General features: G+C 40.3%; 2 protein-coding genes and 1 non-coding gene across 8 annotated transcripts; 1 reads left to right on the top strand and 2 right to left on the bottom strand.

Annotated features, from left to right (window-relative positions):
- Positions 1-1080: 1080 nt before the first annotated feature.
- On the top strand, positions 1081-6564 carry mospd1 (motile sperm domain containing 1). The gene is made up of 6 exons (XM_073487741.1): positions 1081-1182; positions 2600-2905; positions 3018-3093; positions 3193-3425; positions 4515-4676; positions 5853-6564. Exons 2-6 carry the CDS (start codon positions 2752-2754, stop codon positions 5882-5884), a joined length of 657 nt encoding a protein of 218 aa, XP_073343842.1. The 5' UTR covers positions 1081-1182; positions 2600-2751; the 3' UTR covers positions 5885-6564.
- Positions 6565-7359: 795 nt separating this feature from the next.
- Positions 7360-14638, bottom strand: pabir2 (PABIR family member 2). 6 transcript variants are annotated; one of them, XM_073486418.1, is made up of 11 exons: positions 13828-14638; positions 13658-13747; positions 12353-12431; positions 12205-12258; positions 11838-11881; positions 11690-11744; positions 11217-11318; positions 10560-10645; positions 10278-10342; positions 9715-9811; positions 7360-9187 (listed from the first exon to the last, which is right to left on the bottom strand). In XM_073486418.1, exons 2-11 carry the CDS (start codon positions 13714-13716, stop codon positions 9049-9051), a joined length of 780 nt encoding a protein of 259 aa, XP_073342519.1. In that variant the 5' UTR covers positions 13717-13747; positions 13828-14638; the 3' UTR covers positions 7360-9048. The 6 variants fall into 6 exon arrangements, with proteins under 6 accessions (XP_073342519.1, XP_073342518.1, XP_073342517.1 ...); XM_073486417.1 differs by lacking the exon at positions 13828-14638 and adding an exon at positions 12567-12709 and having other exon boundaries at positions 13658-13683; XM_073486416.1 differs by lacking the exons at positions 13658-13747; positions 13828-14638 and adding exons at positions 12567-12709; positions 12816-13060.
- LOC141013873 (small nucleolar RNA U109) lies at positions 11437-11584 on the bottom strand. The gene has a single exon (XR_012180460.1). It is a non-coding gene; the product is annotated as a small nucleolar RNA U109 (small nucleolar RNA).
- Positions 14639-14806: the final 168 nt, after the last annotated feature.

Below are 14806 nucleotides of genomic sequence, written 5' to 3'. Positions count from 1 at the left end.
GCTGCATATGGCAGAATCAAGATAAAAGGCACAATTAAGTTAGAAACAGATAAACTGAAAAGATAGAACATAGGCTACGCAAATTCATTCAAACAGCCCACAAAAAATATAGCATTGGAAATGTATAAAGTCACTTTCACCATTAAACCTCCACAACCACATGAAGCACCTCCTGTTCTGCATGTGCTTTAATGATTAAAATACATCCGACAGCACTTGAAGGCAGCATCGCTGTTACATTAAAGAGTATTTTTGTTATGTCTTTGTAACACTTTATCAAACACCTTACCAGTAAATCACGCTAAACCGCTGACTAATGTTCATTATAAACCCAGACTCTAACAAACGAGAGAAAAATACTGCATAGATTAAAGGTCAGTAGAAAGTCATAGCAGCTAAACCCAGACACATTACCTACTGTAACAAAATAAAGGCCTCATCTTTTTTGACTGGTTTTTCTGCCTAAACTATAATGCATATGCTGTGTAACAATACTCTTGACAGTTACACTTGTTGTTTGTCACTTGCTTACAGTGAAAAACAGGTTGGATGGATGATAAATAAGCTATAAAATAGGCTAAACACATTTAGCCTTTTTTGATTTATTTTTTAAAATTAAAATAAATCAAAAAAATCAATTAAGATAAATCAAGTCTAATATCTGTTGGCAACTGATCATCATCATGACTACAGTGAGGGTAAGGGTTTTACTTGTATCTGTCTGTGCAAGGTGAAATAGCCTGGTATACAATGATATCCTATTGTGATCGACGTGGTGAAACACTTCAAAAATCGATGCTCTTCAATTCTATTGTTATTCATGTAGAAGTAGCTATATGTGAGCGCAATTTTCAGCTACTTTAGATGATTATCATCATCATCATTAATATCTCAAAGTATTCCACAAATATAGCTAACTGTATTTTTACGCTCTTAAATACACAAGGGACGGATGATGGAGTTATTCTGCACATACTCCTCGCTTGTAACATCTTTACGTCCGCTTTGTTGACGTCTTGCACGTACTCTTTCGCCCTCCGCCATCCCAGCATGCACTGCGAGGTCTGCAGTATATTATTGACAAAGAAAAAAGCCTGAAGAGAAACAACAACAGGGTGGGATCAGGAGCTCTAACACTGGTGATAGCACTAACGTTACTCGACCCCGAGTGCTGACAACAAGGTAAAGTCTCCCCCTCAGCTTTTTCTTGAAATAAAACAACTCTGTGTTTCATTTGCTGCGATGACACTGCGTGTAGACAACGTTAAGTGGCTATCAGCTAACATCTGGGGTGTTCGTTGTCGGCTAATGCTAGCCTACGTTAAAACTCTTTAACAGCGGTAGCAACACATTATAACGATATGTTATTACAGTGTCAGAGCAAGTAAATGTCGTGACATTAGATGGTTCAGATGAAGTTTAACCATAGTCATGGCAAAATGAGTCTAAATCACCCTGTTGCTAAATTTGTCTCCAACACATTCGCATAAGCACCTCGTTTGTTGTGTCTGTTGACGTTGTCACCTGCGATTACACTGCAGTTTAAAGGCAGCTTTTGTTGTAAGCTAACACATCATACACATATACATATAAACCTGGTTAGATAGCTTTCTCGAGACACAGTTAGCCCCAGATAGTAAAACACTTGAATAAAGCGTTGTTGCTGGTCATATAAAGAATTAATCGTGTTTTTCATGGATACGTGGGGAACAAAAGTGTTGCAACACCACGAGTCTGGGTCCTCGAGCTCTACAGCAACCATGTAAACACACGGAAGCACGTGACCAGCCACATGGAGTTCACTTCATGCTGTTGAACTGCACTTCTTTAAACTTGTATATGTCCATGAATTCACTTACTTTTGCCTTCTCTAGTTGCCCTGTTTTGCCTTTAACACTTACTGAATGTATCTCCTTTGGTTGAATAAAGCAGTATTTTACCTTAAAAGCTATTAAATCCTGCAGTAAAGGTTAATTTAAAGATTCACGTTAGCAATTAAGTGTATAGTTAGGAAGTATGGACTCTGTCATGTTAGATTTTGTTACGCAATGTTGGTGTAAACAGTATTTTAATGTACAAGGTGTAACTGCTTCATGCACTTCTGAGTTTAAACCATACGTAGACAGTAACTTATTACGGATGCAAGAGTATTAGAATATATGCCAGTCAATAAGCAACAAATGAAGAAATTGTAGTGCCGAAATTAAGATTGTTCACCATACTGTAAGCTTCATTGTATTTGTCACATGCAGATTAAAGGTCCTATTTGTAAGAAAAGTTGATTTTTGAGTCTCATTCCTAACTCGTCAAATGCGCTTTGGGATGGCAACCATCCCGACCTACCGTCCCAAGGCGTCAGTATTTGACAAGTTGGGAATGAGACTCAAAAATCAACTTTTCTTACAAATAGGACCTTTTTAATATGCAAAGTAATTAGATACAACAGCTGCTGGATCGATAAATAGAATAATAAACCCAATATTTCCCCACCAAATGCAGTGGAACAGACTATGAAAGTGTCACTGAATGTTAATAAGTGGCTCGCTGGTGCTTCTTGAGTAAATATGCTTAAATATTCATCACCGGTGTCTCTTCACAGTACTACTATGTCATGGCCCTGAGGCGATGAGAGCGGAGAGTGCCATTTCCACCTAAAGGGAGTTGCACAGCTTGATAGTTTGTGGAGAGAGGGGTGGGGGGGCCCAGGAGGCAGACCGCGGACGGGGAAGGGGAAGAGCTCAGCTGGAGCCAATGCAGCAGCAGCATCGACAGCCTGAGCTGGTGGAAGGAAGCCTTCCCGTGTTCGTGTTCCCCACTGAGCTCGTGTTCTACGCAGATGATCAGACGTCTCACAAGCAGGTGCTCACCCTCTACAACCCTTATGAGTTCGCTCTCAAATTCAAAGGTCAGTCGACAGAGAAAAACACTGTCTATTTTTTATTCCATGTATGCTGTGTTATGTTTGTTGAATACTCCAGATTATTGAGATAATCTATGGAATGCTTTCTTCTTAACAGTGCTGTGCACAGCGCCAAACAAGTACACAGTGGTGGATGCCACCGGAGCAGTCAAGCCACAGTGTTGTGTTGACATGTGAGTTGGTTTTTGTGACTCATAATTTTATCATGCAGTGGTAAAGCACTGTAGGAACGTTGTTTAAACCACTGACTATAAAACTTTGTGTCCAAACAGAGTAATCAGACACAGAGATGTGCGGGCATGCCATTATGGGGTGTACGACAAGTTCCGACTGCAGGTGTCGGAGCAGAGTCAGCGGAAAGCGCTGGGTCGTAAAGAGGTGACAGCCACGCTCCGTGCCTCGGCCTCGCAGGAGCCGCCCAGCCCCCGGGCCCAAGATGAGGAACGCAGAATCAAAGAGCAGTTTGCAGACAGCGAGTTCTTTGAACAGACTGCATTTCAAACAGGTAGGATGGAGGGCAGTCGTGAGGTGCGACCACTAGATGGAGCCAAATGCTCATAAACTCAAATATTGGAATATTTTACATTTCACAGGACATGGTACATTACATTAATGTCTGTGGCCTATGAAGATGCCTGTATATCCACCTATCTCATCTAGAATAAAAAAAAATAGCGATTTGACCCTTAAACATAGTATGACAGTATAACAGGTTTTAATTACGTCCTGATTTATATTTGCTCTCGTAGCAAGCCAGGTAGGTGTGTACTACGTGTTTTTTTTTTTACTGATGCAATAGGTGCAGATTAGCACATACAAAGTTCCATCTTTTTGTATAAAACACAACATACTTTTTATACACTTAAAGCAGGAGAAAACAGTTGTGCAGGTATTCACTTTTAGGCTATCATTCAAAGTTGAAGTGCGTACAAGCCACAGCCTCATTAAAACGTATCTTCATTTTATAGTAGTGGAATCTTCACTGTTCACCTGTATCAACATGTGCACTAGTGTTTTGTTATTCTGAGTGCAGACTTATCATTTCATCACCTTCACTGTCATAAATCCTGTCTGATTGCAACATTCTTTGAGCTCAAGCTTCTTCCGTTCTTGCAAGCTAAAAAAGGCTGACTTTTCTTTGTCATAACATTTGTTTGTTTTAGGATATAAATGATTATTTTAGATATATTTTGTATTGTCAACATATCCTTTGAAAAGAGCCAATTAACATTGAATTGATCCTACCAACAGGTTTTGTCTGTGTATCCAAAGCCTGATATATATTATTCCTCTCCGCCTCCTCTATTGTTTTTCCAAAAACTATTAATAGCATAATTTGAGTCTATTCCACTTTTACCATCCTGCTGCAGTAAATAACTCCTTTTTGAGCAATGTTTGTATATAGTATAGTAGTATATATTCCTGACACATTATTACAGATTTATGTCTTCAGTAGTAACCGGTAGGCTTGGGGCTAATACACATTAATACTGTATATTGTTGATTTGGTGTAGTTTTTTTAAGCAATTTGTTTACATCTTTTAAATCTGAGTGATGCATCTGATCCTAGCCTGCATGTGTGTGTGTCTGACAGAGAGCCGCCCTGTTGCTGGAGGTCCCAGCCTGCTGACGGTGCTGCTTGGCCTGGTGTGTATGGCTGCCCTGATGCTCCCGACACTGGGGGAGCAAGAATCTACTGTGCCTGTCTACCTCCACTTAAGTGTTAACAAGAAACTTGTAGCTGCTTATGTTCTTGGTGAGTAGAAAAAGGATCAAACACATTTTAAGGCCATTTTTCAAGACAGAATGTGGTATGCATTGTCAGGTAGAGGTGGTAGAAAAAGTAACGGACAGAAACTCATTTTTGTTGTTATCAGCACCTCAAGTGTGTGTCTATAAATACCAGGTGGTGTTACTTTGTACAAATGTGGAACAACTTTGGTATAATTTGACTTATTACAGAAGTTGCACATCACTTTTGACCCTGTTAGTAAGGATTAAAATAAACACAACGGAATAAACTGGAATTGATTATATCATTCTTGTGCTTTTCAAAAATGTCCTTGTTAATATGTAATTGCAAACATATTATGTATTTTTTAATTTAGCAGTATTAAAGTGTAAAAATAGTACATTGTACTACAAACTAATGAATTCTCTTTCTTTATTAATTGTCACAGTTGTGACAGATAGTAGTGCTCTTCATGCTTCGCTGTTATTGTAGAGGGACGAAGATACATCTGTTACTATTGTCCCAAAAATGACTCTTGACAGTTAAACCTGACTTGCTTCTATTAGGGGTGTCGCGATAATGCAATATCTATGTGACCGTGAAGTTAAAAACTGAAATATTGATATTGTGTTAATAGTAGACTTATGATAACATCGTCTGAATAATCAAGCAAAGATGTTCGGCCTTCTGCGTTGTTTGTTTGTGAGCTCATCTGGTTGCCAGTCACCAGTAATTGAGTAGTTAATAGTAGTTGTTCTTTATGTACACTTATACAGTTATGGTTACAGACTCTCTGTCCACCTCCCAAATGTCTATAGAAATCGTGATAATATCTTTATTGTGAATTAGTTTGGCTATGATAATCATGTTTTGAAAATCTGATGTTATGACAGCCCTAGCTTCTATACTGAAAAACTCTAAAATTGTAAACTTCAGGATGTGTTAAAGTACTAAATTATCTGTCAAATGATGATGACTATGACACATGAAACAATAAACACAACCTGACGTATCCACAGGATTTTTCACAGTTCTAGTAAATGTTCACAGGGTTAGATTCATACCGGCTCTACTACATGTTAAAAATCCTACAAATGTGAATTACACCACTATTGTTCATCAAAATGATGATGTTGAAAGAGTCTGTGTTCAAGTATAAAATATCCTGTTGCTCTGTTTTGTTCCTTTTGTTAATTTTAGGTCTTCTTACGATGGTCATCCTACGCACATGAAGTGCTGTGAGCTGAGAGGAGAAGGGGAAACGATCTCAAGATGAAGAGTATGTTCTCCCACCGGAGTAACTGCTACGCTCCAACAAGTACAGCTGACAGCGTGGGGACGGGGGTACTTATTCAAACCACCTCGCTCCCTCAAAGATTCATTTTGTATTCTTGTTTTCCAATAAACATATTTGTGTTAATGCATAAATTGACACATACAGAACTGATGCAAACGGTGGAGCGCTCCAGTGCATAGGTCAAAGGTAGTGTAAGAGGAGCTGTCCCCGAGCAGGGCCTGTGAAGAAACATGAAGCCATTCAAAGTGTCGTCTGGCCTCATATTCTCTGTGTCTGTATTTTTATTGCCATTATGTAACAGAATATGGTGAACATGAGTGTGAAGGACATGCAAACATGTATATAAAGCCATTAAAATTTTGTTATGGTATTCACCTGTAACCATCGTTATATTGATGTTTTAAAGCATTTTTAGTGTAGACTCTGAGGACTAAATGCAGTTACTTGCATGTGTGGAAACCTTATCTGAATGAGTTTTTAATTTTTCCAGCATTGAGATACTTTTACATGTCACCAAAGGAAAGATCTTCTCTTTGAGAGAGTGGTTTGTCCGCCGTACTATATCAATGCTTCATCAAACGTTTAATAAAGTCTCAATACAGCTGTCTGCTAAAATGTTCACACATCATTAAGGTTATTTTATACACTTCACAAGTTGGGTCAGGAGGCTGTAGATCACATGATTGCTTGATGTTAGATTTGTGATGATGGTTACTGAAAATGGTCCCATAGTCTGCTGCAGGGCTACGTTATCAGCCTTGACAACAGAAAACAACGTGATGTACCGCTGCTCAGTAAACCAGGTTTCGGGATGATGAGCTCCTACTGTGGCCCTGGATGCACTGGTAAAGGTCCAATGTGTCAGATTTGGTTGCATGTAGCTGTGAGGTTGCAGATTACAACCAATTTAATAGTCCTCGCCTCATCCTCTCCTGCAGCGACCCGAAAGGCCCTCGCTAGAACCAGTGTTTGGCTTGCCCATTCTAGGGTACTGTATAAACATGGCGGACTACATGTATGGTTATGTGAGTTTCAAGTGATTGTACACTAATGAAAGCAATTGCTGTCACTATTCATAAATATTGACATTAAATTCAATTTATTTTAAAAAAAAATGTTTCAATACAGAGACCTTCATCAAGTTATTCTTTTTTAAAATTACCTGAGGGTCTTTGTACCAAAAACATTGTTTGAAAATATTTTAAAAGTAAGCTGATGAAGGTCTTTGTATAGAAATGTTAATTTTCCCTGATTGCAGTGAAGTGAACGTGTGTGGGAGGTGTTTCTTTGGATTTTGTCAACCCTTGGTCTTCTAGGCACCTGTCGATCCACAGATGTGTAAAAGTTTTGCTCAGCGAGTGCTCTGGATGTTAAAAACACCTCTTGATACTTAAAACAAAAGCACACACATTATAAAGAAATAATTTATTTAGTCCTGATGTCCACGATTGCAATCACAAAAGACAAGCATAGGCATGGTGTTAGCCAGCTTGGCAGATTACAGCCATCACAGACATACAGTATAGTATACGATTATTTGCTTAACTTTTGCCCTGAACACTTCATCAGATTACTTAAGCAATAAACAACATCTTGGAAAAAATATCTTGATGACAGCAGGGCAAACTGACAGATGTTCTTCTTGTGTACAGGAAAAGACCTTCAGTAAATTAACTGCAACCACACTTGTCTTTAAATTAAAGGGCACCCTTCTTAAAATGATTTTCAATCACTTTCCCTTGTACGTACACATTAAAGGCTACACAGCCATAAAGGGTTCAGACGTTACACAGGTGTTATGGACCCTGCAGCCATTACGGTGCAAAACTCACAGTACAGGCTTGACCTTTACATACTGTATTTTAAAGATCTAGTTTTACTTCTCCCCCTGCTTACACACAGGCTGAAACATTACAGGACAGCGTCCTGTGTAAAAAGCTCTTTAATAAATGTAACCACAGCAGAAACAGCAGTCTCTTTACTCACAATGTGACGGTGCCATTTTGTTTTTGCTGCACGTTACAGCGGTCAGTTGATTTGGTGTAAATGACAACACAAATGGATTTCTTTTACTGGGAATAGAAACCTAACACCATTCAGTTTTTATAATAAACTTTTTGTTTTCCATAAATACAAAAATTTTGCCAGAGGAAACTGAATCATTTCTATACTCTGCCTTTCTACAAAAACATCCTGACAAGAACACAGGATACAGAGGAACCTTTAGTGTTGAAGCCCAACAGTATGACCATCGTTTTTCATCCACAAATTACTGCTAGGTTTATTAACTGCTCATACTAGGCAATTAAGGTTGCAGCAAGTCATGGGGAAGGGGGCTTAAAAGCCAAACTGAAACAAAGTCACAACAGTTCACAGCCTCTATCATAAAAATATCAACAATATCTGCTGTAAACATAACTTCAGTAGAACAGTAAGGAAATCTCCATAGTTGTACCCCAGAAGTAGTTTGTTTCTTTACAAAGAAAACTCTTGCTGTTGAAGACTTGTGCCCACATTCACCTCACAGCCAATCACAAACTGAAAATTTTGTACGACATTTGACATCGTTAATATGTACATCAACACAAACAAAGCAGGGAAACAATAAGTTAAATCTTTTCTTACAAAATTTGCACACTGCGTACATACAAAAGGCCTGTGGACAGAAGTTTTCCAGCACAAAAACAGGGAAAATGTACACATCCAATAGTCTCTCTTTGTCCAGTGCTCAACGTCTCTCTTCAGTGAGGGGGACTGGTAGGACAGATTTGAAGCATAGCCACTTATGAACGCAATATTACTATGAAAGCCAAGCACCATCAAAGATCCTCTACTAGCAGCTGGTGCTCACAGTGTCTTCAGACAGTCCCAGTGTCACAGGGATTACCTCTAACACACGAAAACTCATCCATGGCAGCCATTAGTTCAAACATATCAAGTCCTCCAACATGTAGCCATGAAAGCAGCTGCTCAGAAACAAACATTCCACTTAAACCAAATCTAGGTGATGGTGCGGTGGAGGGTCTGAGAAGGAAACTTGTTCCCTGGAGAGAGGCTTTTTGGCTCCAGTCCTTTTGAGTGTCTCTTGCTCTCCCATGCTCACTTTGGGGACAAATCCTGGAGGGAAGCGAAGGGGGAGTTGCTGGACGAGGAGGGCGAGACTCCCTCCATTTTGCCCGGCGAGTCTGTGGAGGAGCCGATGCTGCTGAGGCTGCCGTCCAGCAAATCTGGAGAGTGACTGAGAGAAAATGTCAAGTTCAGTCACAACTGTGACTGTGGAAAACATCTGCTATATTCACAGCCTATCGAGAGCTTATGAGAAGCTGACATTTGGTTTAATTCACTGTCACATTTTCTCCATTTTGACATTAAAATACTGCTTTAAAGTGAAGTTGATTAAAATATATGATGATTCCAGTTTAAATGTTACATTAACATTTTTTCCAAAATTCTACTTTACGACTTCGTGTGAGAGACGTATCACACACAGGAATCTGGTTTCTAGCCAATAGCTCTGTGTGCACCCACAACAAGGCATCCTGTCTTTGTCAGGATGGCAGTTGGGCGTCGAAAGTGCACTGCCAATTACATTCAAGGCATTTGTGCCATTCATCTAAGCCTGAACAAGTTCACAGAATTTTGCCTCAAATCTACCAAAGCCAGCTAATCCAAGAGAACAGGCGTCTGGTTACTTGAGCATTCACCAGTACGTCGTTATCTAGATGGTGCCATTTCCGACATTTAAGTCGATCCAGAAAGTCTTACCAGGAACTGCGATCCGACAGGTTGGAGACGTCGGAGGACAGCATGGTGGTGGTACCCTGGAAGAGCCTCTTAGGCTGACTCTCTGTCTCCATCTCACCTGCAAAGGAGAGGCACCCTGACATTTAGAAATCTCTTAATAAACACAGTCTCTGGCTTATACTAGTATAAAGTACAGATCTAATTGGTTTGTTACCAGAGAGAACCACTGCAGTCTTATGTAGGTACATTTAATAATTACACTTTAAATGTTATCAAAAGAGAATTAAGTGAACTATTAGCAGAGTCAATGTATGAAGAATTATAATATCTGAATCCGTATGTAACAACCACAGGTTTGAAGAGGGTCGCTAAAAAATAACTTTATCAAGCTAACTGAGGTTTCATAGGCTACTTGAAGATCACCAACAGACATTTTGAATGTCGGGCTTTAATACTGTAGTTACTCTACATAGCGAGAACCCCGTTCATATTATACAGCCAATATTTCCCCAATTGCCTTCAACAACAAAGACAACAGATATGAGGATAATTATTCTCAAAGCAGGACATGTTCGGTACCTCACCTTTGCGTTTTATCGGCCCAAGTATGCTGGCTCTGATGCAGTTGATCGGGCTTTGACTCCGTCGGCTAAAGAGCACAGAAACACACGTTGTCACGTTGACGTGTTTATATTGAAATGAAGCCATTATCCTTGGCCATCAGGTACAGACAAAGTCATCTTAAGATTTGTCATTCGTTAATTTTATTATAGTTTACTCAGACATTTGTAAAAAGTCAACACAATAAATTGTTGTAAAGTGCATTAAAAGTCCGTTTTACACCAACAGGGAGACTTGGTGCTCACCTGAAGCGTCGCGTTGGGCTGGGTATTGGGCTTGGTGTCAGGCCGTTGCTGCTCACAAGGATTTGTAGTGAAGGAGAGAAACACTGCTGCTTGCAAAAGAGACAATAAAAAGACGGACAAGATGGGATTGAGGTTAAACATTAAACTATCAGCATCAAGGAATCAAAAAGTCATAAACTGACTAGGACCAGACTGAGGCAATACTCTTACTGTTCATGTTGTGTTAGTGTATTTAAAGGGTGAGCTTCCTTAAATTAAGATCAACATGGAGAAGGCAAAACCAAATGAAAAACTTATTTTAGGTGAATTCTGCATGTATCAACATTTTATTCTTTACATATGTAGCAGAGAAGGGAATGAATCAGATGCAGAAGTAGTATTTCAAGACACAAACACAGATTTGGTTGGCAATAGATAAGTCATTTTTTGAACCTGCAATAACAAGCATAACAAAAGTTTCATCAGTTTGTGTTTTTCTGTTGCTAATAAACTGCTTCCTGCAGGCTGCCACATAGTCCTCCATTCATTAACCTGATTTCAAGTTGTAAAGAAAATCAGGTTACAGCAACCATGAAAATGCTTTAACTATGACCGTCATCTTGTTACTCACAGTATAATCAGGTTAGGTGGGTGTAATCATTCTGAGAGCAGACGTACCTTTTTTCCTATCCCTCTGGTCGGCGATGGGGCAGGAGACACAGGCACAAAGTCGATGCGCTTTGGAGACGAAGATGCAGACTTCTCCAAATCATTGTCACTCTAAGAGCACACAGTTAATACATTAGCAGCCATTTAACATCTATATCTATCTATATCTAACATCTATCTTCACATCTATACAGTCCAATGTAGCGAGGCAGTAAAGTAAGTAAATAAAGTATGTCGGAGTATTATACTACCAACTCAGTCTGGCCTTGATAGACTGGTGGCCCTGTTAACTCCACAAGTGTTAATGTAGCATGTTTGTACTCGTCCTCTCTACAGAAATGGAGAGGCCAACCATGGCCCAGGGCCAAAACATGCAGTGGGAAGGTACAACACACAGCTGACTTTCAAGGATTCAGAGAAACAGGACATATCAACAGCACTGATGGGGGTTGGACAAACTGTAACCAAGAGTCACTCTTTACCAGACTGAGGCTTTCTTCCCAGGACTGGCTCATCTGCATGGCAGCTTGAACTTCCCTGTGTTTACAAAAATAGATAAACAAGGAATAAGTTGATGCCTATAAGCTTTTCACATACAGAACAGTAATAATTCAAGCAAATACGTCTTACCGCTCATGAGCAGTCTCCCTGTTCATCACGTCTATTCCCTCTTCCTGTAAGAGCACACAAGAGAGTTAATGGTTATCAAGTCGTAGTTTACCAGCCAGTACAACCTCAATCTAAACACAAAAAGCAAAGTGATCGTTTTTTCACGTCACGTATGTTGATTAGATTCAGCCAGTAGCTGACATCAGAGTAACAGTTTCCTCTGTTGGAGTCCGATACTACCAATTGATCAACTCTGAAAGATCGATGGCCCTGTGAACTCCAAGAAGTGTTGTTCTTGCATGTTTTTTAGACACCGTCACTCCCTATGGCTTGAGAGGGAGACAGCGGTCTGACATGCTCGGAAACATCTCCAAACACCGTTTCTTACTTGTTTAATCTGATGAAGTCTGGTGCTGGGGACGCGAATAGGTGATGAAGGGACCTGTGAAGAAGGATGTGTGTAGACAGGAGAACAGTCAATACTGAATAATTCAGACACAAATTACTAGTAAATGTGTGTGTGATGAGGTATCCACCATGTTGGGCCTGTTGACTACTGTAGTGCTATTCCTCCGGCTTCGCAGGACCTCTCTCTGGAACACTTGAGAGTTATCACTGCAATGACAAATTCACAGACCAACCATATGTTATGTGTTGTATTACTGAAGTTACTTCAACGTGTATGAAAAATGACACCAGTCAATAAAAGATTATGCAGTAAATCAGTGTAACTATATCATATTGTAGGACCTTAAGCCATTTATCATGGGTGCACTGTTGGATCTCCTCAAGTGTCCATCGCTCTGAACTAATGAAGATGGGATTTCCAGATCCAGCTCCATCTTTTCTTGTGGCAACACTCCCGAGTTGTTCATTTCGCTAGCTAACGCAGCCTGTGGCCAATTCATAAACATCAAATGTCTGACCAGCTCAGTGTGATGTTACATTGTTGCTCCTCAAACTTCGCTAACTTTACATGTTATGAAGAAACATCATCACCATTCAGGCCACTGAGTTGAAGAGAGACAAACGAGCTAACGCAGTGTAGTAAACCTGCAAGGCCCTGTCGTCTGTGCAACTCCGCTGTTGAAGCAACTTAACGATGGCTATTAAACATAACAACGTTATCTCTGTAATTCTTCACATTACAACTACATGTTCAGCCAGAGCTGGCCTGTGCTAACGTTGGCTGTAACGTTATGACCAGTCACCAACTTTCCTGATGGATGGTTAGCATGCCATGGCTACATACCGCACAATGCCCGGCAACTCTTAGCTACCGGCCCGTTAGTCTGCTGGTGCAAGGCAGCTGTGGGTGACGACTGAAGCGCTCCCAGACTACCGCTGCATGTTAGCGCGGTAAACTAGCTAATGTTAGCCAAACTAAGCAGCTGCTAACTTAAAACGACAGCTAGCCTCAAGTTTAACGTAGGTGAACACTGCTGTTAAGTGATTATCATAACGCGAGTGTATCTTCTTGCTAACACTGAGCAGCTAGCTGATGTTAGCCAGTGTTGTTCCTGGCTAACTAGTCGATTCAGTCCAGCTACCTAGCTCAGTAGGCTAACTGGCTAGCTAAGTTAGCACCAACGCCAATAGCCACAATGCCATGTCCTGAGAGAGGCCGGGTCACCCTTTCACTAAATGATCGTGTCCACCAGCTTGATAGTTGCTACGGCTCACACAAGCAAACTAAACGTTGCCTACTGCAAATTTTCTACGCTCTACAATCTGTTTTTTCGTTTCTGCAGGACGCCGCCAAGAATGAACCAGGTCCCAGATGATACCACAGGAGCTAGCAGCTAGCAGCAAACTTCACGCCCCTTTTAACGTTAGCTAACCTGTCCAATGAGATCGCTCCCTTTGCCGGCATGCCGAGGCGGAATGTGGCGAACTGCATCCTCTGGTTCCTGGAGAAACTCTCAAACCACCTGCAATGTCAGTATTAACATGTCACACTTACAAAACGACATATTTCGCTTCATCACAAATGTTAAGTTTTGGTTTTGACCTGGTCCCCTGACATCTCCGGCCACAGGAGGCCCGGTGCAGATGCCTCCAGCCTCCCGCGACTCTTCTGGAACATGTTCTGTGCTCAGGACTCCAGCGCTCACACTGACCGGCTGCAATTCACATAACTTCAGGTTTCTCATTATCATTAGCAAATAATCTTCAATGTGTGTTTCCATATACATTTACACCGTTTGATTTGGCAAACTAAGTGCTTTGTGTAAAAGCAATGGTGAGCATTCCTCAAGCAAATACCTGGTTTACATACGACTCAATTAAATGGCAATGAAAATTAAGTTTAAAACAAAAGTCAAGGGCCCATATTGAAGTGTTCTTGACTTGCAGGGAACAATTTCAAAATATCACATAATAATTGCACCCATGAAAAGCCCAGTGGGAGAAAAGTTGTTTTGCATCAACACTTTTTGCAATCAAAAAAAGATTTCTGCAGGTATTAAAATGAGTCATGCAGGCTTTCCTCGTCTCTCAGTTAATGGTCATCCAGCTGTAATCACTGACTACTGGGCAGATAAGCAGCTTGGAGTTCAAAGTCTGATGACAACAACAGTGTTTACTCCTGCACGACAAACGCTAAATCAGTGAATACTTAATTGGGGAAGTTATTTATCTTATCTGCATCTCCCAATATTTCCTCTATTGACTGCCCAGAAATCTGCTCAGTGTTTCATTCAAGTATTTGGCGTATTGTTTTTAAAACTTTGCAGTACAATTCAGCAGTCACAGGAGGTGTGTGAACATTTAATGGCTGGCACTGAAAAAATGTTGTCGGCATTGGTTAAAGCGACGGCACCACTGAATGAGAGCATTTTATAAAGTAGATGTCGGATTCAGTGACAGGCAAGATACAGATGGAGTAATTCAAACATGGTTGAGTAAGTTCAGTAAAACTATAATTGAACATTTACATGTGTAAATTATACATGTTTTCCAGCATATAAAAAGAATGAGTCCCGTTACAC

The sequence above is a fragment of the Pagrus major genome, chromosome 18 (assembly GCF_040436345.1).
Source record: "Pagrus major chromosome 18, Pma_NU_1.0".
Classification (NCBI taxonomy): domain Eukaryota; kingdom Metazoa; phylum Chordata; class Actinopteri; order Spariformes; family Sparidae; genus Pagrus; species Pagrus major.
This window is presented reverse-complemented; position numbering and strand designations above follow the sequence as displayed.

Coding starts and splice junctions, on each gene's coding strand:
- mospd1 (XM_073487741.1), top strand. CDS start 2,752: ATGCAGCAGCAGCATCGACAGCCTGAGCTGGTGGAAGGAAGCCTTCCC. Junction 2,906..3,017: donor GTTCGCTCTCAAATTCAAAG/GTCAGTCGACAG, acceptor TCTTCTTAACAG/TGCTGTGCACAGCGCCAAAC. Junction 3,426..4,514: donor ACAGACTGCATTTCAAACAG/GTAGGATGGAGG, acceptor TGTGTCTGACAG/AGAGCCGCCCTGTTGCTGGA.
- pabir2 (XM_073486415.1), bottom strand. CDS start 12,730: ATGTTTATGAATTGGCCACAGGCTGCGTTAGCTAGCGAAATGAACAAC. Junction 12,259..12,352: donor TAGTCAACAGGCCCAACATG/GTGGATACCTCA, acceptor CCTTCTTCACAG/GTCCCTTCATCACCTATTCG. Junction 11,745..11,837: donor AGGGAGACTGCTCATGAGCG/GTAAGACGTATT, acceptor TTGTAAACACAG/GGAAGTTCAAGCTGCCATGC.